The sequence below is a fragment of the Tenrec ecaudatus genome, chromosome 9 (assembly GCF_050624435.1).
Source record: "Tenrec ecaudatus isolate mTenEca1 chromosome 9, mTenEca1.hap1, whole genome shotgun sequence".
In the NCBI taxonomy this organism is placed as follows: domain Eukaryota; kingdom Metazoa; phylum Chordata; class Mammalia; order Afrosoricida; family Tenrecidae; genus Tenrec; species Tenrec ecaudatus.
This window is the reverse complement of record NC_134538.1, coordinates 80,069,662-80,093,150: the sequence shown is the minus strand read 5'-3', so window position 1 is coordinate 80,093,150 and position 23,489 is coordinate 80,069,662. Positions and strand designations below refer to the sequence as shown.

Below are 23,489 nucleotides of genomic sequence, written 5' to 3'. Positions count from 1 at the left end.
CAGCTGCTCTGTAAGAGAAAGATAGGGCTTTCTATTCCTGCAAAGAGTCACAGTCTGGGGCAGTTCTACCCTGCCCTATGGGGTCGCAATGAGTCGGCATCAAATCAATGGTGGTGAATCTGGAGTTGTTGTTGTTTTAATCATTTTACTGGGGGCTCATACAATTCTTATCACATACATTGTGTCAAGCACATTTGTACATTTGTTGCCATCATCATTCTCAAAACATTTGCTTTCTACTTGAGCCCTTGATATCAGCTCCTCATTTTGGCCCTCCCTCCCTGCTCCCCCATCCCTCATGAACCCTTCATAATTATAAATTATTTTGTCATATCTTACACGGTCTGACGTCTACCTTCACCCACTTTTCTGTTGTCCATCCCTCAGGGAGGAGGTTATATGTAGGTCCTTGTAATTGGTTCCCCTTTCTACCCCACCTTTCCTCCACCCTCCTGGTATCGCCACTCTCACCACTGGTCCTGAAGGGATAATCTGTCCTGGAATCCATGCATTTCCAGTTCCTATCTGTATCAACGTACGTCCTCTGGTCTAGCCAGATTTGTAAGGTAGAATTGGGATCATGATAGTGGGAGTTAGGAAGTATTTAAGAACTAGAAGAAAGTTGTATGTTTTATCGTTGCTACACTGCACCCTGACTGGCTCATCTCCTTCCCACAACCCTTCAGTAAGGGGTATCCAGTTGCCTACAGATGGGCTTTGGGTCTCTACTCTGCACTCACCCTCATTTAAAATATGATTTTTTTGTTCTTTGATGCCTGATACCTGATCCCTTTGACACCCCGTGGTCACACAGGCTGGTGTGCTTCTTTCATGTGGGCTTTGTTGCTTCTCAGCTAGATGGTCACTTGTTTACCTGAAAGCCTTTAAGACCCCAGACGCTATACCTTTTGATAGCCGGGCACCATCATCTTTCTTCACCACATTTGCTTACGTACCTGTTTGTCGTCAGCAATCATGTCAGGAAGGTGTGCATCATGGAATGCCAATTTAATAGAACAAAGAGTTCTTGCTTTGAGTTAGGTACTTGAGTGGAGGTCCAATGTCCATCTGCTGCCTTAATACTAAACCTATAAATATATGCATGTAGATCTATTTCCCCCATCCTATATAAATATATTTACATATATACATGCCTGTATTTAGACGTCTACAAATATCCTTTGTCTCCTAGTTCTTTGCTCTATTTCCTTTTACTTTCCTCTTGTCCCACTATCATGCTCAGCCTTCATTTGGGTTTCAGTAATTTCTCTTGGTTACATTGCCCTTGCTGAATCCCTACCAGGTTTCTCACACCCTCCTTGCCACTAATTTTGGATCCCTTGTTGCTCCCCTGGAGTCTGGAAATTTTTAGTTCCAATCTGTGGTGTCCAGGTGACCTGTTTTAAAAGGCACATTGCGAACCCCTCAGGACCAGTGGTGAGAGTAGTGATACCAGGAGGGTGGAGGGGAAGTAGAGTAGAGAGGGGAAATCAATTACAAAGATCTATATATAACCTCCTCCCTGGGGGATGGACAACAGTAAAGTGGGTGAAGGGAGACAGTGGGCAGTATAAGATATGACAAAATAATAAAAAATTTTAAATTATCAAGGGTTCATGAGGGAGGGGAAAATGAGGAGCTGATTCCAAGAGCCCAAGTGGAAAGCAAATGTTTTGAGAATGATGGGGCAACAAATCTATAAATGTGCTTGATGCAATGCATATATATATATATATGTATATGAATCACGGTAAGAGTTGTACAAGCCCCCCCCCCAAATGATTTAAATAAAAAAAAGACAGAACTAAAATTAAAAAAAAAAAAAGGGGGAATTGCTCTCAGGTACAAATGGTAGAAGGTACAGAGCTGTAGCACAAGGAGGCCGAGCGTCTAACAAGTGATCATCTCGCTCAGCTCTGCCGGCTCACCTCTCCTCGTGTTTTGTGCCAGCTAACTCTGTTGGGATGGAGGGAAAATGGCACACCAGGGCTCTTTCCAGCTTCCCAGGGTCCCTGGAGAGTGCATGGTCTTTGCAGAGTACAATGAGCAGGCCAAGTCAGGTTAGAGATATTACATGGGAAAACTGGCAGGCAGCCACTCCACCTTTGCTTCCATGTCTGGTCGCGTGGGAGCTGGTGCTGGAGACTAAGCAGCAGGCAGCACGCTGATGGCAAGCGTTCGTCTGGGGCTGGAGCACACACACCGGTCAGAGCTGGCACACAAAGGTGGCACACTAGCAAGTTTATCTTGTACCGTTATAAATCTGAGTGTTCTCAGAAGACCACGAGCAGGTGGTTTCACCAAAATAAATAAATAAACAAATAAATAAAATCACCGCCTTTACATTAAAAAAAGAAAAATCAAATGCTCTAGGCTTGTTTATATAAAATAAATAGAAGTCCAGTGCACGCTTGGCCAATTACAACATTTTTTTATGAGGCTGTGACTGACTGTAATCTGGTAAAAATAAATCCAACTGAAACAGCTCAAGACTGTGGGTTTTGGGGGGGATTAGGTGAAGTTGTGGAGTGGGAAGAAAAGTGAAAAAGAGGAAGAAAGGTTTCATTAAGCAGTTCACAATCTGGGAAAAGGAGTTGGGCGGGGGGAGCACCCAGACGGATTTTATTTTCACTCAAAACAAGATATTTAGTGTAGCTTTCTTTAAGTCCTTGAATCTGTTTACACTGGCTGCCTTCAAGTCTTTTGTCTCCTAAATCCAACATCTGGGCCATCTCATGGAGGCTTCTGACAGTTGTGTGTGTGTGTGCTTTAATTGAGTAGGTAACATTTTCCCGTCTTGTAATTTTTACTGTATAGTAGACATTGAGATTTCTACTGCAGTCCACTAAGGACTCTTTTGTTCCAGCAGGTAGTTCAATTTCAGGTTGATATAAGAAACTTGTGTAGGTCTAGATGTATAAGTATGTTATGAAGGCAGATGTGAAAAGGTCCAATGGTTTTCAAAAACTTCCACACACGAAAAACCAACCCACCGCCATCAAGTTGATTCCTACTCATGGTAACCATATATCTATATCTATATCTAGCTATATATTCTGAGATTAAATCTTGACAGGAGCAAATACCTTTTTTTTGTTTCTCTTGGAGCGGTGGGTGGGTTTGAGCCACCAACCTTGTGGTTAGCAGACCAATGCCTACCCAACAGTGCCACAGGGCTCCTGTGTTTCTCAAGCCCCTCTGAATTGTCAGGCCCTAACCTCCAACTCAAGGCAATTGATGATCAAGGTCAAGGATTGCATGTTTCATTGTGAATTACCGCATACACCCGAATATCAGCCGAGGCACCTAATTTCACCATAAAAATTGCATTAAAAATGTGCTGAAAAACTTGGCTTGTACATGAGTACATATGGTCCATCTCTGGGTAAAGAAAACTGAAATCCTCACCACCGGTGACATCATGATCAATGGAGAAAGTTGTTCAGGAGTTCACTTTGCTGACATAATCCGTGCTCATGGAAGTAACAGGAGAGAGAGCCAAAGGCGAGTCGCACTGGGTAAATCTGTTGCATAAAGCCGCTTTAAAGCAAGGATGTTACTCTGATGGCTAATTTGTGCCTGACCCAAGCCACGGTATTGCCAATCACCTCTTAGATATGTGAAAGTTGGACAATGCCTAAGGAAGAATCCAAGGCCTTTGATGTTAGGAGGAATACTGGAAGCACCGTGCGCTCCCAGGAGAAAAGCACATCTATGCTGGAAGGAGTTCAGTCAGAGCGCTCCTTCAAGGTCAGGACGGTAAGACTTGGGCCCACATACTTTGGACATGTTGCCAGGAGAGACCAGTCCCCAGCGAAGGCCACCCTGCTTAGTAAAGCAGCCAGGCAACGAAAAGCCTCGGGCAAGCCGAACTGACACGGCGGCTGCACTGACAGGGTGCGGGGGACTGGCCCGCGCTTCATTCTGTGGCGCACAGGGTTGCCACGAGGCGGGACCCATTCCACGGCACCTGACAGCAACCTCTTCCTTCCGGTGTCTTGGCCTTGGACCTTGTTAGAGTGGCAGAGTGTGCCAAATCCTAGTTCTCAGTCCTGAATTCTAAGATGAGGTCACTCTGGCACCTTAGTTGGATGACTCTGTTATTACGCTGGTGTTTCGATACTGGCTGGGTTGGAATGCATACTGACTTCTGGGGTGTCTGGTTCATTCTCATCGCCAGTCACTTTCTAATGGGACTCAGAGTCCCTTCCTCAAGTGCGCCCTTAGCCACGAACATTGGTCCGTGGGGTCTCTCCTACACAGAGCTTATCTCCATTGCCTCGCCCTGCAGCTTCCGGTGGACTTAGCTGCTCCAGCTCTGACCTCTGCCTTCGTAGTGCGGCGGGACTGCATTGTGCTTGGCCGGGACAGTTCACCGCACAGTAGTTAGGACTTTATGTAGCTCACCTTTTGCTTCCACGAAGGGATTGCACATTAATTTACTTTAATAAAGAGCTCAGTCATTTCATTCTGGAGAGTCACAAATTATTAGTAAGCTGTGTTGTCTCAAGGCAGTTACCTGAACTTGGTACACAATAAATAACACTCAGGGGCAGCTCAATGCTTCTCAATGGCCTATCGATGGAGGCTCACCTAACGTCACTCAGTAGCTCACCTATTACCTGCCTCAATGGGAGACGCAGGGGGGCATCATTTCACAGGTTTTCACTGGACTGCACTCTTGTCTCCCATCGATATGCGATGCTGAAGTGCCCTTCCTAGGGGAACCGCATGAGGCCGGCTTGCTCAGATTCGCCTTGAACTCTGCACCCAATTTTGTGGTTGTCAGAGGGACTGCTGGCCACCTCTCGTGGGGTTTTTAGCTCTGCACACCTTATGCGCTTTCATTTTGTAGTCCAGGGATCTAGGGCAGAGTAATTATTACTATTACTAGTTGTTGTTGTTGTTGTTGTCAGGTGGTGTATAGTCAGGTCCAACTCAGAGCGACCTGTGGACGACAGGACAAAACGGGCCGGGTCCTGGGCCTTCTTGACAATTGCTCTGCTCTGTGAGCCCATGGTCACAGCCCTGGTGACACTCCAGCTCCTGGCTGCCACTGACCCTCTAACTTGACCCAGCAGGACGTCCTTTTCCAGGGACTCGTCTCTCCTGCTAACACGTCCAGCATGTGTGAGATGACGTCTTCACCATTCCCACTTCTCAGAAGCACTCTGAGGGTACTGATTCCCAGGCAGGCTGGTCTGTTCTCTGCCATCGATAGCATGTGCGGCATTCTTTGCCAGGACTGTGATTCCGACGCACCGACTCTTCTGCAGCGTTCTCTAGTTGTCCCGCATCTTTCACATGCATATGAGTGGGCGGTGGGAGTCCGCCGGCTTGTGTGTGCTCAGAAGAACTGGTAACTAATTTTTTACTGAGTTCTCAAACCATTAGTTAAAATGACACTCGTAACTGGGGCTCTCTCTAAGGTGGGCGGCTGATTCACAAGGTGGAAATCACAAATGTCCACTCTGCTGGCTTTCGAACGTTCACCTGTGCAACTGCATGTTCTAAGCGCTCTAAACGTCTTACCTCAAAAATGTTCATTCTGCCCAAAAGTATAAAAAGTTAGATGGAACTTTGCTTGCAATATTTATTGACCCACTTAATAAGACTCGTTATACTTCTGATGAAATACTACATTCTTATTCCCTTGCATTTGTTACTTCAGTGAACAAACAGACTGTAAAGTGAAAAAGTGTCAAACAGCCAGAGGGTGACGGTCTGTCGTTGTTACGGCTTTGTGTGACTTCCCAAACACCCTGAGATACTATGAATCAACTATGCGCTTCTGGAAAGTGTTCAAAGAGGGAAAACCATTGTCAGAATAATTCCTGTAAGTTCCACGGAAGTGGCAAGGGTTTTCAGAGAAGAACATATTATGCTCAGAGAAGTGAAGTCGCCTGTTTCTAATAACTCACACACAAGGGCTATCGTCTAATTGGCCCACTTCTAAAGGCAGGGGGACCTACTCCCACAGTGAGAAGATGGTTAGGGAAAAATCACATTGCTCAGGTGAAAGTGGAGAACATTTTACGTGTGGACGTCAACCAAGAAGCAATATGGAAAGATCTGATGTCAGGGGCTTAAGTGGAGAGCAAATGTTTTGAGAATGATGAGGGCAATGAATGTACAAATGTGCTTTACACAACTGATGTATGTATGGATAAGATGGTGTAATAAGAGTTGTACGAGCCCCTAACAAAACGATTAATAAAAAAGATGCAATATGGAAATTCCTTAAATAACAGTTTTATTGTGTTTTTGTCAGGTACTATGTAATATTTTAAAAGTTGCATAACAATTGAGTTTTGTATACCTCTTCTATTGTTCTTAGTTAAATATTAACTGTATGAAATGATAAATGACTTTCCGGCATATCGTGTTTTAAAATTAAAATCGTCATCATGACAGGGAACCAGTTGTTGAATTATGTGAGTCCTAGCACTGCCTATGGGACGACGGGAGGTAGAATGGCCTGGCTCAGGCGTGCTCAGTCTTCACGTGCTCTCTCTGCTCCTCAACACTGACCTGTGCAGATCTGTGAAACCCAATCCACTGTTTGGTTTCTTGACTGGTACTTCCTTCCCTGAGCATGGATGGTGAATCCACGATATTGCTTCTTCATCTGTGTTATTTTCAGGCCTCTCTGTCCAACTGTCCTACTCTACTTTTTCAATATTGGATATTCTTTGAGATTTTCCGTTTCCAAACGCGTACTTAATGGACATCTCCGTAAGTCAGTCTACAGAGTAGTTAGAAACGCAGACCTTGGAGCCCACTTATTTAGGTTTGAACTCCGATGCTCCCCATTTACCAACCTGGGGACCTAGGGCAATTTACTTACTGTCCGAGTCTCAACTTCCTCTCCGACAATATTATAGTATTCCTCATCTAGTTCATGTGAAAAATCAGTGAAAGAAGCAATGTAAAATGCCAGGTAGAGAGCCAAATGAGCTCTTTTGTATTTTTTCAATCAAATCCCTTTTTCTTCTTGCCCTTTATCCTTTCCCCCAGCTTTTTAAATACCGCACAGACTAAGCACCTACATTTCCCACTATGCAGACTTGTCACTGCTAGCTAGTTATGACTTCACCTTACAAACTTAACTGAACTACTTACGTTAAAATTCAGAATCCTTTCCTCGCCTAGCACTGTTCCCATGATCTTCTCATTTGCTTCCCCTCATTTTTAATGAGTCCTCTAGAGTTGAAATTTTATCCAGGTGTAGTAAAGACCCATTTTTCAAAAAACCACGAGTGATTCCCGCCCCCCTCCATCTATAAACAAGTATTAAGTTCAACACATCGTCTACAGGGTAGACCAGTTTTGAAGATGTACAAGTAAAAGTACCAGTTTCTACTTAACTCTTTTGGAATCTAAAAAGCGAGTCCATTTTAAGAATGACACTCTAAAGGGACAATCCTTTTGCAAGGACAAATCTCAGGGGTCAGGACAGCAGGAGGAAGGAACCGGGAAAGCCAGGGAGGAGGTGGGATGAGCAGTGTTCCATTGGAGGGATTGCAATGAATGAGTTGAATCAACATGTCTAAGTTGTTGAATGTGAAACCATGATCCGCTCTATACTCGTTCACCTAATTCGCAATAAAAAATTGAGGGGAAAAATGATAAGAATGCTAATGTTTGGTGTATTGAGTAGTCAATGTTTTTGCTAAAGAAAGCTTCATCTCAATTTTAAGATGTCCAACTGTCCAGGATGCCTGCATCAACAGATCAACTGGCAGAGAAAAAGTCATTTATTTCTCGGTCTTCATTGCTTACCAAAGCCAGAGTTTATTTTTCTCTGAGGTTTAGAGCTAAAAGCAATGGCCACCACATCCAAGTCTTATTTGTTAGCCACTGGGGGTTAGCTCGCTTTGTGTTTGAATAATATAGTTTCCACTGTGGTTAGGCTTGGCTTTCTCTTTGCATGTGCCAATTACCCTCTCAGTTGTTTGCTAGGCTTTTTATTTACCACCGACAAACAAATACCCATCGGGTGTTGACCATACGGTAAGTAATCGGTGATAAACGTGGCTCTGTTCTCAAAAAGGGTTCCAAGAGAGAAAAGGGTGGAAGCAGTCTTCCCCATTCAGCCCTTCTCTCCCCATTTAAGGATCTCTAGTACATTAACTGATCAACCACAACTGTCTACTTTCCTATCTCTTCCTTTGGTGAATCCTCTCACTGTGTTCTCAGAGTTCTAAACGCAATAAGGTGCCTGCTTCAAGACCCATCTTTTGGAGCACAAATGTCCAGTTTATAATTAATACAAGGGACAGAGGCCCATGCCAAATGAGGAGGCAACATCAAGGTGACAACAAGAGCAAATCCAGAAGGCAGGGTACGTTTTGAAGGGGACAAGGCCAATTTCTTCAACAAGTCATCAATATAAAGGACTGCACCAGATGAAAAGAGACTTGAGGGAGAAAATGTCTCGGTCCAATGCAATGTTGTAGAAGGAACACTGGATTTGACAAACACGCTGTAAAAGATATTTTCCAGTCACCTGGGAAAGCATGATCTGGATATTAAACGGAAAATTTACGGAAGTGGAAATCATTGATTAAAAAGAGCAGGCTATAAAACCATATGTACAATTGTGGTTGAAAATTGTATGCATGCATATGCGTGTATGTGTGTGTGGCTGGCCTGCCTGCCACCCGTTCTTTCTTCCCATCCTTCCCTCCCTGGAGCTCACTTCAGAAATGCAGCAGTGAAAGGACAGACTGGTTGGAACCTGTTTCACTGTTACCCACTGACGCGGTCCACAGAGGCTAGTGAGGAGAGAGAAGAGGAAGGGCGGGCTGGTCTGAAGTTTAAAGAAAGTGAAGTGGATACGGAGGCTATGGGCATGGGCCAGCCCAGGGGCCAGCTACTCTCAAGGCTAGGGAGTTGTATGTGATGCCCAAGCTCGCACCTACAACTAATTGACCTGGTGTGCACGGCTAGTGCGTAGACAACCAGAACCCAGCCAAGGAAGAGAAAGGTGCTTGACCCTGTGAGATGGTGCACATTGCTGCAGTTCTGATGGATGGCCTACTCTAGACTGAAATTTGCTAAGGCATGCAGGTGGCCAAAGATCCAACCAGAAATTTAGATGCATCACATCAAGAAACATTTGTGTTTCCTCAATACTGGGCTGTTAGAAATAGGCAATGTAGACAGTGGCTCTCTAAAGTGGGTGAAGATAAAAGGATGAAGGAGATGGTTTACAAACTCTTATGGGTGTCCCCCCCAAAAAAACCCCAAATACTGGATGGGAGGTGGGGTGGGGTTGGGGGTTGGGGTCAGTTAGTCTTTCAGCATGAAAAGGAGAGCGGTGAGAAGAGCGGGGGTGGGGGGGGCGGGGTAGCCGACGGTGGCAGGGAATTGTTTCATGTGTCTCTTCTAGCAAGAGTCTCTAGTTCTATTCCACACAATAGAAGTGGGGTGGAAGGGAATCCAGGGTGGATGATACCTTCAGGACCAGGGGTGTGAGTGGCAATACTGGGAGGGTAGAGGGAAAGGGGGATGGAAAGAGGGAACCTATTACAAGGATCTACATGTTACCTCCTCCCTGGGGGATGGACAACAGAAAATGGGGTGAAGGGAGACGCCGGACAGGGCAAGATATGAAAAAATAATTTATAAATTGTCAAGGGCTCATGAGGGAGAGGGGAGCGGGGAGGGAGGGAGGGGAAAAAAAGAGGACCTGATGCAAAGGGCTTAAGTGGAGAGCAAATGCTTTGAGAATGATGAGGGCAAAGAATGTACAGATGTGCTTTACACAATTGATGTATGTATGGATTGTGATAAGAGTTGTATGAGCCCCTAATAAAATGTTTAAAAAAAAGAAAATTAGAAAAAAAAAGAAGTGGGGTAGATTACACACATGACACTGAAGTAATTCTAATATGTAATGCAAATATTTTCAAAACTCTTACTGAACAAAGTACATATATTGTTATTTGTATCTGATATGATTTTGAAGATGTTTTATTTAAAGCTCCCTGCAAATTATAATGAATACATATTCATTACAGATAATGAAACTACTGTGAAGATGAAAAAATTTTAGGTAGTGAAATTATATATTTTATCTAATTTTTTTTAAATTGATAAATAAGAAACCCAAAGACTTGTGACTAGATATTTATGCTAATGAAACCTTCATAAAACTTAAAAGACTAACTGGACATCCCCTTACAGAGGGGTGGAGGGGTGGAGACAAGCCAGTCAGGGTGCAGTGTAGCAACAATGAAACATACAACTTTCCTCTAGTTCTTTAATGCTTCCTCCCCGCCACTATCATGATCCCAGTTCTATTTTACAAATCTGGCTGGACCAGAGGATGTACACTGGTACAGATAGGAACTGGAAACACAGGGAATCCAGGGCGGATGATCCCTTCAGGACCAGTGCTGAGAGTGGCGATACCGGAAGGGTGGAGGGAAAGTGGGGTAGAAAGGGGGAACCAATTACAAGGATCTACATATAACCTCCTCCTGGGGGACGGGCAACAGAAAAGTAGGTGAAGGGAGACGCCGGATAGTGTAATATATGACAAAATAATAATAATTTATAAATTATCAAAGGTTCATGAGGGAGGAGGTAGCAAGGAGGGAGGGGAAAAAATGAGGAGCTGATACCAAGGGCTCAAGTGGAAAGCAAATATTTTGAGAAAGATGATGGCAAGAAATGTGCTTGACACAATGGATGGTATGTATGGATTGTCATAAGAGTTGTACGAGCCTCCAATAAAATTATTTTAAAAAACCTAAAAGATTTATAGACTATATAGTTGAGTATTCACTCTCATAAATCCATCGTATTGAGTCAATCCTGAGTTCTGGTGAGCCCACAGGACAGAACAGAACTGACCCAGTGGGTTTCCAAGGTTGTAACCTCTACAGACAAGGTGACTTCTTTCTGTTTAAACTACCAACCTGGCAGGTGGTAGTCGAATGCTCAACCACTGCGTGCTTAAAACTGAGCATTGATGACTTCAATTCAAACTCTATCTAGGCAAGAAGTTTCCTTTAAAGACAAAACATAACACTCTACCAAAGTGAAGCAGTACAGATAATCCATTCCCAGATTTCCATTTCAGACTCTTGAGTCTCAGCTCTGCTATCAAGAGACCAGGACACTCTTCACATTATATCACAAAGACCCTCAATAGAAATTCACCCACTGAATTATGAGCTGTGAGGTTTGCGTGCTCATTATAAAGTCCTCTGCCTCGTTCACTCTTTGGAGATGTGTTTTCTTAACCTCAGTCGATTCCATGTTCTCTCCAAAAATTACTGTCTCCTTAATGATTTGAATTGGCTGAAACACGAGGCCCTCTTCCGGAGCTGGTATATCACGTTCTAAACCCTTTACTAATGTAGGGCTGTCGCCTACTGCTACAGTGAAAACACACGTTAACTCCACACAGATGGGTTGGTTGCTGAGAATATTTTTAGTAAAAGATGCACGGCTACTAAGCGACTTTCTGATAATGAAGTATTTCCGTGGCTTACATCTTGGTACATTTTGATATGACACCAATCTTTTGAGTTCATAAAGCACCCCTTTTTGCTCCAGGATTTAAAAGATTCATTCAAACATAAATCCATTTACACCCCCCACCCCCGACCAAAGCCCTTCAAAATCCCAAAGCGTAAGTCTTCATACAAAATGCTTCCAGAATGAGCTTGTAAATCAGTCGTGTTTTCAGACACACGCACAGAGAACTCCAACAAAAAACAAACATGGAAATATCGCATCGGGGTGGCTTTTAAAAATAACCCCACTTTAAAAGTAACGACACGACAGATCTCCATTTGCTGCAATTTCTGAAAAGGTCTTACCTATTAATGTAGCTGAGGGCAACATAGGTTGGCTGTTGTAATTCTTGTTTTTCTAAAACACGTGGATCGGTATCTGTAACAAAAACACAATTATGACTTTTTAGCTTTCGCATCAAGATATATGAGGCTACCTAACACAGGCTAAATGGAGAAAGAGATTCATTTCATATACCTCTTTGTAGAGAAAACCCAGTCAACAAAGCCCAATCATTTGTTCCTAAATAACAAGATATTGCGTTACTTTTCGAGGGAATTCCAAACATCAAGCGTGATAAAATGCCCATCTGTCCGGCAAACTCTTGCACAATCCCCCTCATAAATATTGGTTTTCACTGCTTACAATGCTGGCATGGTTTGGGGTGGTTAATCGGCCCAAGGAAGAAAGCCTCTGTTAATTATGACCATTTCAGTGCTGGAACAAATTAGCCGCCATTGGAAATTTCCATTCGCTTGAAATTCTACAGAGTAGTATTGTTCTTGTGGACCAGATTTTGGTCTCGTTTTGGATTCATTTTCTGAAGAGCAACTCTTCTCCCTAAATGTCTGAGGGGATTTTCCCATGAACATTTGGAAGTCCCCTTGCTATCATTTATGCTTTTTCTAAACTCCATCAGTCATTGTCATATTGGTCCCGACTCCGTAAATGCCGCCTTCACCACCATGCTCGCCCCTCCTCCAGGAGACAAAATTCAACCCCGGAGCGACTCTCCCCCTCTGTCTGCTTCCTCTAGCACCGCCCCCACCCCCAAACAACAACAACAACACTTTTCGCAACCAGAAATGCATTCTCAAGCTTCACAGGTGGAGACACACTGTAATAAACATACGCAAAAAGAATGTTTCCCTAACAAGACTCAAAAAGGGAGAAAGTGAGCTCATTTTTACATTTCCTGGGGTGGGAGGGGGGGTATCAGGCATTTAACACGGTCTTAATTTTAACCTCTTTTCAAACCACCTCATTATTAGAAGTCTCCCAGCTGCACTTGGCAATAACACCTTCTTTGATGTAATGACAGATGGTGTTTCAGGCACCTTGGTCAGGGGAGTGCTGGCTGCGAGTGGGAGGTGTAAGATCCACAGCCGAACTTTCAAGTGCCCTAACAGGTGGCGGGGGTGAGAGAGCAGACAGAGGAGCACAGAGCACGGGTGGCGGAAGTGATGGCACGGAAATCAATCTAGAATGCTTTGCAGCTCCCTGACTGACACGCAGCAGCAATGCCTGTTTTATTCTGGGTGCTGAAGTGAAGCATCTCATGTGTACGTTATGGTTTCTCCTTTGCCCCAAATGCCAGGGACACTCGATTCAGGGGTCCTGGTGGTTGGGTCTTTGCCATCACCGCGTTGCCTGGGTCCTGGAAATCCTAATTCCCCACGAGTGGACAAAATTCTTTGAGTGGAGGTGGCGCCAGGCTTTGGTCACATGAAGGAGAACAGACCAACAAGAGTCGGCCTTCCTTGTCCTGCTGCCAAAGATTACACAGGCAATGCGGAGGCAGCCCCGAGGCGACTGGCCTATACACACAACGGCAAGTCTCCAACTACCCAGAGACCACTCTTCCCCAGACACATATTTTCCCAACATAATCCTTACTCACACCAATCCAAGTTTATTGGGAACTCAAAGTACACCCAAGTTTCTGAGAGGGCTGCCTTGTGCTTTTGACCTCCACTGGCTGGAGAGGAGTCAGAACAAAGCTTCACAGAGACTTTAAACGCTGGGCAGGCCATGAAGGCAAATCGTCACTGCTGTATCCATTGCACCAGGTCTTTCTGGGTGGCAAACAATAGGCTGGAGGCATGCTCCATGGAAATAAAAAAGAAGGAGGTAGGTAAGAAAGACGAAGGCAATGATTGCAAATGTCTTTCTGGCAATTTTCTCAAGCACTCACCAAATGGTAGGTCAAGGTTAGGAATCGATGATCAAGAGGTTGAACTGTTACGACAGGGACCTGAACTTGACTCATTAAAACTCATTCTTTCAAAAGAGAATATGAAGTGTGATTACATCACGTAATCACCCCATACAGAGTGACTGTCTCGGGAGCTCATAGGAGCAGTTCTACCCTGTCCTATCAAGTCGCTATGAGTTGGCATTGACTCAATGGCAGTTTAGTTTTGGTTGATTTCTATGTATCTATCTTAAAAAAAATACTTCAACAGAGGAGACCTCACCTCAGCAAGGGGAGGTTTCACCAGATGTGGGGAGAGGGAGAAAAACCATTCCGTTTCTGTCCTACAACATTGTACTAAGGTCACGCCAAACCCACAGATACTCCTTCACGAATGATAAACAAATCTTACTGGAAATTCAAGTCAAAACAGGGGCAATGGAACATGTATGTCTCCAAGAAGGTGATTACACTTCTGTTGCTGGGTAAACTGGGTGCAAGTTTGGGGAAAACCACTTAACATTCCATAGATACACCCAAGGTAAGAATATGCCCTGTACCATCTTCCTAATCAGATACTTATGACCTGGTTTCTACCCAGCCCTTTTTGACCAGGCAGGGTGTGTACTATAGACTACTGAGACTTTAGACTCTGTCCTTTAGCACCGCACAATACACACCACCCCGAAGGACTTGATGTGGAAGCACCAATAATGGAACTGGGCTTTACCTCCAAGTCACCTGAAGCAGATCGAAGGGACTGACATACTCCCTTGCACTTAAGGCTGAAATGCCCCAGTGGGAGAATAAAAAAATGACTGCTATTCCAAAGTTATGGATTGGAGGTCATTGGATTTGGGTCAATCTCTTGCTTAAAGGGGGACCAATGAAGAATGGTAGCCCAGCCCTACCATATATTTACTATTTTAATGCTCTCCTTGCTTTCTTATGACTTGTATTAGTCTGGCAGTCATGTGAGTGTATGTTATTGAAAGTTTTGCTATATCACCAACCTGCAAGTTTGGTAAAAATAGTATTCAGTCACTTAAGTGTACAATCAATACAAATCAACAATTAATGTATTGTGGTCTGAAAAGCTGACCTATTCATGTATAATTTCCTTTCCTCAATAGTGTTTTAAATTCTATACCATTAGCTAAATTAATGACACTATCAATGGAATTACCTTATGGCCCAATGAGATGAGTTTTAATGTTCTCCATCATAACATGATAATGTCTCTAAAGTGAACCAGACACACATTTAAATCATAAATATATGAATGGATTTGGGGCTTGCATTTAATTCTATCCCCATTTTAAGAACAATTAGTTCTTATGACATGGCCCTGCTCGGTAAACTGTCCTCATGAAGAGCTATCACTGAAGATATGGATGCCACAGTAAAGAGCCATGAAGACACAGAAAGTGCCCTGCTCTCACGAAGAATCGCTTCTGAGGCCTTAAAGGCTTGTCTTTAAACAAGCAGTCATCTCAGTGAGGTGTTAAGTAAGTCCCCATGAAAGAAGCACACTAGCCTGTTTGATCCAAGGATTGGAAATAATAAAATCCAAATCCAGAAGAGGGAATGGTATCAGAGCTTAATGTTCTTTAAAATCATTTTATCGGGGGCTCTTACAGCTCTTATCACAATCCATACATGAATCCAGTGTGTCAAACACATCTGTACATGCATTGGCATCATCTTTTCCAAAACATTTTCTTTCTGTATGAGCCCCTGGCATCAGCTCCTTATTTCCCCCCTCCCTACACCACCCTCGGTCCCCAATGCTCCCTTGATCATTTATAAATTATTCTCTTTTCCCCCAAGCTTTAATTTTGAATCCCAGTTTGCAGAAGGTTACGGAATGACTGTGGAGGCCCCACATCCACCTGTAGGGTCCCAGCGTGGACTGAACCTCCAGTGAACCCCCTGTGACCACAGGCAAGGGCTCTGACTAGCCTTGCCCTCAGACGGGGAGAATTGTAGTCAATTATGGCAGATGTAGTTACATTACAATCAAACACTTTATTACTTGATTGCCTTCTGATGCATTTTAAAGTTGTTTCAGTTTTTAGTTATTTCCTGCTTTCTGTAAAATTTAAGTTTTGCTCTGTTTTGTTAGCTTCCTGTTGGTGTTCAGTATGATTTTCTGTACGTGACATGCAGGATAGTTAATCTAGAGCTATGTAACTGGATTAACAATGACCTAGGGACATAACAGGGGAGCTTGGGGGAGAAGGGAAGCTAACAACCATGAGTAGGAGAAGAAAATGTTCTTAATAAGATTGAATAATTAAATTATATTCTTTGTGAATTATGTGCCAATGAAACTATGTTTAAAAATAACGGAATGAACAGAAGAGATTCACTCTGTGCTGAGTTCAAGGACAATCACCAACCTCCAAGCCCCACCCCCAGCTTCCTTATACCGTGTGGCTCACTGTTGAGAAAAGGTTTTCCCAGATAAGTTGATATAATAATAACTATCATGTGGATTAGAATGGCTATGGCAAACCATCTCTCAGGTATTTCTCTTGCATGTGTATTTATGGCTCCAGCAGAGACTTAGAATTGGAATTGCCAATAAGTTCCCACCTCGGTAAATCCATGCTCTGTGGGGTAGAAAACAAGGTTCTTTCATAGCCATGCTTCTTAAGCTGACAACTGGACAAGAAGGCTAGTGTTTATTTTACATGGCGGTCTACCGCCACATAGAGCCCTCTGCCATCTTTATCCCACTGACGCTGTCGGTGGGGCAGGGGGAGCCCAACATGGCACCAGCTGAGATCAGGAGAATGTTCTCTGCCTTGTGCACCCGTTCACATACAGCTTTCACCTTGACTGAAGTCATTCAAATATTAAAACACATTTTAAATGATCACACCAAGAAAGACCCATGAGCTCACTCCAAAGTTTCTAAAACATAAACCCATGGCCATTGCGCCAATCCTGACTCAGAGCAACCCTAACAGTGCAGAGTCGATTTGCCCCCGCAGGTTTCCAAGACTGTAACTCCTTTTGGGAGTACAAAGCCTCATCTTTCTCCTGAGGAACAGCTGGTGGTTTTGAACGTCTGACTTTGCAGTGAACACCGTCTAGAGCAGCGGTTCTCAACGTGTGGGTCGCGACCCCTTTGGGGGGGTTGAACGACTCTCACAGGGGTCACCCGATTCATAACAGTAGCAAAATGACAGTGGTGAAGTAGCAACGGAAAAAATCATTTTATGGTTGGGGAGTCACCACCACATGAGGAACTGTATGAAAGGGTCGCGGCATGAGGACGGTTGAGAACCACTGCTCTAGGACAACAGCAATGAGCATCTTCTACCCAAGGTTATTGTGGGGAAATACTTTGAGTGGGCGGCTAGATAATGGTATGCCTACATAACACTGTAGCTCACAAGGTCCTAGTGACTCCGGGTGAGATAGATTTCATTAAGAGGCAAAATGCTGGATGTTACAATATTAGCTCCCATTGTTTCTCAAGTGCACCCCCTTCCCCCAAATAAAAAGGCAACGTAGAGCTACGGAAAGGCAGGGCAGCACTCAGATCCTCATAGGACCAGAAACGGTAACATGCTCTAAGAAAGGCAAACATCACAAACCGTCTTGTTCAATCAGTAAGGACCTCGTTTACTGGCTCTGCTATCTCCGGCCTGGGAAATCAGTGGCAACCCAGTGTTTGGATTTTCAAGGGGCCTAATAGCCTTTTGTAGCACTATCTTCAAGATTAAATGGGAATTCACTTAGGGCTGCCTTCTGGATTAACCTGGGTTAATTGAGGAGTTGCCAAGCTTTGGCTATGCTTTAGCTGGTCTGTACTGCTGGGATTTAAATACTTGGCACAATTTACAGTTTAGGAAAGTTAGCCTACCTCATAGCAACTCGTATAGAACAGAGTAGAACTGCTCCATGTGATCTTCTGAGACTAAGAAAGCCTCATCTTTCTTCCTTGGAGTGGCTGCTGGCTTTGAACTGCTGTCCTTGCTGTTAGCAGCCCAATTTGTAACCACTACACCATCTGGGATCTTGATCCTTCAAATAAGATCTTTTCTACGTGAGTTTGCCAACAGTGAGAAGTCACGAGGAAGTAGGTAGAACATCAGTGGGGTGGGGTTACAGCACAGGAAGACCCCGGGGGGGGGGGGGGGCAAAGTCTCACCCAGCCAGATGCGTGATTTTGAAGAGCCGGGCTGGAGATGCCATTTTTCTTTGGGCTAGCCAATAATAAGTGATGAGTACAGTTTGTTCTCAATCATCCCCAAAGAGTGGCTCAATCCATAAAAGTCACAGAGTGTCAGAGTTTACCCAGCGTGGCTTTCCACAGGGTCCCCTCCGTCTTACTCTGTGGCACTCCATCCTCAACACAATCACTGCCCTCAGTGTCACTGTGGATGTCAGTCACGTGGGCGATGTGATGCATCCTCCGCCCGTCCACGTGCTTCAGGAACTTGTCTCGCTTCCTTCCATCTTTCCAGCACTTAGCTCAGGACTTGGCGGGAGGGAGATGCGATGATGGTTGAGTGGATACAATGGCCAGTTAATCGTGTAAGGGGAAATTTGAAGGCTCTTGGCTAAACACGGCAAACCGACCACAGGTATTTGTTTCCTTCACCGCCAAGACACCAATAAACCCACCAAACTGAAAATAAAGGAACAAACCAACTTGCCAGGGACCGAAAAACTTGAGAGGAGACATCAGCAGACATCAATCAGCATTTCGGTCTAGAAAACCCATGTTTTGTGAGATGTCATCAAGTCCATTTCAAGTCACAGTGACCTTGTGTGTGTGACCGACTAGAACTGCCCCATAGCTATTTTCTAGGCTATAATATTTAAGAGGAGCCCTCGTGGCAGAGTGGGTTACATGCTGCACTGCCACCTGCAAGATCAGCAGTTCAAAACCACCAGTTACTCCAGGGAAGGAAAATGAGGCTTTCTTCTCCTGTAAGGAGTTACAGGTTTGGAAACCCACAGGGCCAGTTCTACCCTGTCCTGTAGGGTCATGATGGGTCAGAACTGACTGGATGGCAGGGAGAGTTGAGTTATAGTATGTATGGGGGAAGATGATCAGGACTTCTCCCACAGAGCCACTAGTTGAGTTTGAACTGCCAAACTTTTGGTTCGCAGCTGAGCATTTAGCTGTGGTGCCACCAGGGCCCAGTGGAAAACTACACACCCGTAGAAACTGACCAAGCAGTTACAGTCTCGTGTTTCTGGAATGGTCAGAGCCTGTTTGAGCCAGTAACTAAATGCTCCTTGCAGCCCCTTTCTGGGAAGTGCTAGGTAGGTTTAGGGATAAACCCAGGATTGTTTAAAAGATTGCCTATTCAGACGCACAACCCCAGGGCGCCAACACAGCAGAGTGGGATGGTAAAGGGCAGAGAGAGCCCGGGACGGAAAACACAGGGGCTGAAGTAGAAATAGGCCTATCACACTAGCCAGGAACACTGGCAGGCAGTTGAGAGGACCCAACTCTGGTCAAACTCATGGGCACAGAGAGAAGACTTCCAGATGCCGACATCTGGCTATTCCCTATAAACCTCCAATACGCTCCACCCATGCCTCCACCCACAGCCTCCTCTCTGGTTGTTCACTGCCTCAGTCTTAAAGATGAGCCAAGACCAGTGCAGGAGTGAAGACTAGACATTTGGGTAAAGAGGTCTCAAATAGGAATGTGGGATACCAAAGCACAAAGCTGGGAGGAAAGAATGAAGGAAGGGAAGGAGAAGGATGGCAGGGAGGGAGGGAGGGAGGGCGGACGGGAAAGAGGAAGGCAGAGATAAGCAAAGAGGAAAAGCCACAGAGCCTGGGAGGAGCAGTGGCATTCTTACTTCCACAAACCTGGAAACCAGCAAAGCTAGGATCAGAACTCCAGGGTCCCGAGTCCCAAGGGGCCAGCATTCTGAGCAGTGAGAGAGGCTTCCCACCCCAAGAAGCCACGGCGACCGCCAGCTCGAACAGCGAACGCCACTCGGACATCCTGGATGGCTTTCTTAAAAGCCCGGCATCTTGCTGTTGTAACTTTCACTCCACTTTTCAGATGAAGTCTGATCAGCCAACAGTTTACAAAGACCAATTTTTAATTCGTGACAGGTTTACTTCAGGTGCTGAAATAAAGATTTCTCGTGGGCTATAGCCTTTTCAGAAAACAAAACCAAAAAATCCCCAAACCCACAAACCCTATAAGCGCACATAACCAGCCTTTGAGCGGATCAACTTTGCCTGCGTTTATAGACACGTCATTTCCATGAAGGGCAGTCAGTGCCAATTACAGCGAGATGCTTGCTTCTCCAAATTTGATGTGAAACCCAGAGGCAGTTAAGCGCCACCGTAAACTTTATGAGGGAAATATCTAAAAAATGGGGGACACTGTGCAGCCCAATAACACCAACTATTCAGAAGAAAAGGAAAAACCCAACAGCACTCATGATCTCATTTGCAGCTTGTGCTTGCTTGCCACAGCGAAAGAGTAAGTAGCATTCCAACGAGCCCCGTGCAGACCGGGGCCCAGGAGGGTCTTCCATAAACAAACACACAGCATGGGACAGCCATCGCGGTCTCTGGCATGGCCGGAGAGTCTAAGCTCTGAGGATGACCGAGTTCTGGCTAGAGTATTCTCTAACTCTGTGCCACCCCACCCAAACCCTGAGGGTGACCGATGGCATTGCTTGGGAATGGCAACGGTTCCCCTGAAGTATGCAATGTGTAATACAAACAGGAGAATCAGACCAAATGCCATCGAGTTGGCCCTGACTCGGGGTGTAACCACGTGTGTCAGAGTGAAAGGACTGTGTCCCATAGCCAACTGTGACTGCGGTTGATGGGAGCTTAAATTGCCAGCCTGTCCATGGGTGGCCCAACAGCTAACCATTGTGCTACATAGTCTCTCCCATCACAGATGCGCTCCTAGAGACCCAAACCAACCTCCAAACTCATTGCCATCGAGTTGATGCCAGCTCACAGTGACCCTTTAAGGCAAGGTAGAAGAGCCCCTGTTAGTTTCCCAGACTGTAACTCTTTATGGGAGTAAAAAGCCTCATCTTTCTCTAGAGGAGTGACAGGCGGTTTCAAACTACTGATCTCACAGTTAGCCACCCGTGTCATCACTACGCCACCAGGGCTCCTGCTTATAGACCAGGAAGCTGCACAAAGTTTTAGAAACAAATCCATTACCTTTTCATTCCATTTCCCCCACAAACTTTTTGAGGCCCCTCATATATCAAAATGACACTATGAGCCCATCCTCGTCGGTGGTGACAGGGTATTAATGACCCACCAGAGCTGCTTACTGAACCCTGATACCACAGTTGTCAGAGGGCCTGGCCGAGACCATCATGGATATCAGGTAGACCCGTGAAGTGCACAGCCTAAACATCTGCTTACAGCAGCCCAGGGGAGTGGAACGAATCGGGGACTAATGAACAGTGAAACTATTTACAAGAGGGATAAAGTCAAAGCTTGGTGTCATTTAATCCCAAATGCGTGTGCACAGATGGATACACAAACATGCCTGAGTCCGCTTTTCCCACCAATGAACCCCATGTAGCACGTGATACCAAAGGCCATGCAGAGGCACCTCAGGGAATCTTAGACTTCACCTCTACAAGGCCTGGAAAGCACTTAAGCAGGTATCTGGAAGAAGTTGAGTCGGTTCTGACCGGTAGTGACCCCACGAACAAGAGGACAAAGCTAGGTGACAAGCAAAAAGGAATGCTAAGTGTGAAACTCTTGTTGATTAAACCTCATGACTCCATAGGGGTGGAACAGACAGATCGCATAGGGTTTCCAAGGCTGGACTCTTTACAGGCGCGCCCTGCCATAGCTTTCTTTTATGGAGTGGCTGACAGGCTAGAACCGCTAATATTTTGGTTAATAGCTGAGCATTTTAGCACTGCACCACCAGGGAGACTTGTTATCAGATGCCATCTAGTGGATTCTGACTCACAGCTACCCGAGAGCAAGCACCGGGGAGAAGAACTATTTGGTAGGTTTGAACGGCAAGACCTTTGTTTGCTTGGCACCGTACCACCAGGCCTCCTGAAGGCTGGTTAGCAACTCCTCTGTTAGGGGGTCGGTTCCCACTCAGAGGGATCCTAGATAGGGTTTGTAAAATTGTATAGGAGCAGGCAGCCTCGTCTTTCTCCCATGGAGTGGTTGGTGGGTTTGAATGCCTGACTTTGTGTTGAGCAGACTGATGCCTAAGCCAGAGTGCCAACAGGGATCCTTGCAGACTGGTTAGGAGACTGGAAGGCTGATTCAGAGGTTGTTTGGGCCTGATAAGAACTCTGGCTTTTCTCAAAGGAAACAAAGGAATTAAATTCAAAAAACAAAATACGTACTGAATTCCTGCCATGCACAGGTTGTTTAGGGAGAGTTTTAAGTCAGTCAGCTCACTGCTGAGAAAGACACACAAACACGCTTCACAGTTAACACTAATGCAGGGCAGACTAGCCTGTGGAGTCTACAGAAGACGACACTAACTGTTCTAGAAACAAAGCATGTCTCCTTAACTGTGAGAATCGGGTATTTCTGAAAAGAAAAATCTGCACGTGCCTAGGGCTCAATCTTGCGTCAGAATGCAAGGAAATGGTGACTGGGAGAGGACGTCGTGAGCAAAGGGGCAGAAGATGAGACGCGCAGGGACTGAAGAGAAGTGTGGCTGGAACACAGAGGGCTCGGCTGGAAAAGCCGCCTGGGACGGCGTCGGCTGCATAGAGCTGGAAAGGCTCTCTGAGCATCCAGCCTCAACTCTGCAGGCTGTGGACAGAACCGCAATCTGGTCCATGTTTTAGAAAAATAATTGGTGGGGGGTGGAGGTTGAGAGGGAAATGGAGGTGCAGGTGGGAAAGGGGAGGCGAGCTTCAAAAAGTTCGTGGAAAAATGTGAAGGAAAAGATGAAAGAATTCTTCCATGAACTTTTTGGAGGCCCCCCTCGGATAAGCCTGGGTAGAAGTAGAAATGACATGTTGATGTTGATCTCGCTTCTTATGGGACGGGTCTGAGGGGCTCGCTATCGAAGGCAAGGGAGCGACCCCTAGTGAAGAAGTCTTGAGAGAAAGGTGTTCAACGTGAGGGCTGCTTCTGAGGTGTGGGGAGACAGCCTGCAGGACAAGAAGTCTGAGCCGCAGGGAAAGCAGAGATAACAGGACCCATGCTGCCGACCAGAGCCGAAATCCTGCACCATCTGCTCCTCACAGGCTGCACATTCTAGCAGAGACGGAAACCGGACGGCGCCCTTCACAACGAACAATAAACCAGCCCCCAAAACTCACTGCCATTGAGAGGATGCCAGCTGCCAATGACGTGGGTAGGCCAGGGCAGAACTGCTCCCATGAGTTTCTAACGATTTAGCAAGAAGCGAACCATTCTGATTTAAATTTGGATATCAGCTTCTCACTGCCATCAAGTTGATTCCAACTCATAGTGACTTTATAGGACAGGGTAGAACTGCCCTGTGGGTTTCTGAGACCATACCGAATGCTCATCCTTCTCCTGTGGAGTGACTGGTGGTTTTTTGAACTGCTAGCCCTCTGGTTAGCAACCCAATCGTAACTCAATTCATCAGAAGGGGCTCCAGGGCCCAGCAGAGTTACTGCAGGAATACATGCAAGCCTAAGATGGCATTCCATTTGAATTAAGTACATGGTACACTTCATAAGAGGATGAGCAGGCAAGGTAATGAGATAACACACTCTCTCTCTCTCTCTCTCTCTCTCTCTCTCTCTCTCTCTGGCTTCGTACTATCACCACTCTCTCA

At 45.3% G+C, this 23,489-nt stretch overlaps 1 protein-coding gene across 1 annotated transcript in view; it reads right to left on the bottom strand.

Annotated features, from left to right (window-relative positions):
- Positions 1-23,489, bottom strand: part of JAZF1 (JAZF zinc finger 1) — a 399,198-nt gene that overhangs the window by 159,213 nt on the left and 216,496 nt on the right. The window contains exon 2 of the mRNA XM_075558241.1: positions 11,838-11,910. Coding sequence (XP_075414356.1) covers positions 11,838-11,910 — 73 coding nt within the window. The remainder of the gene's footprint in view (positions 1-11,837; positions 11,911-23,489) is intronic.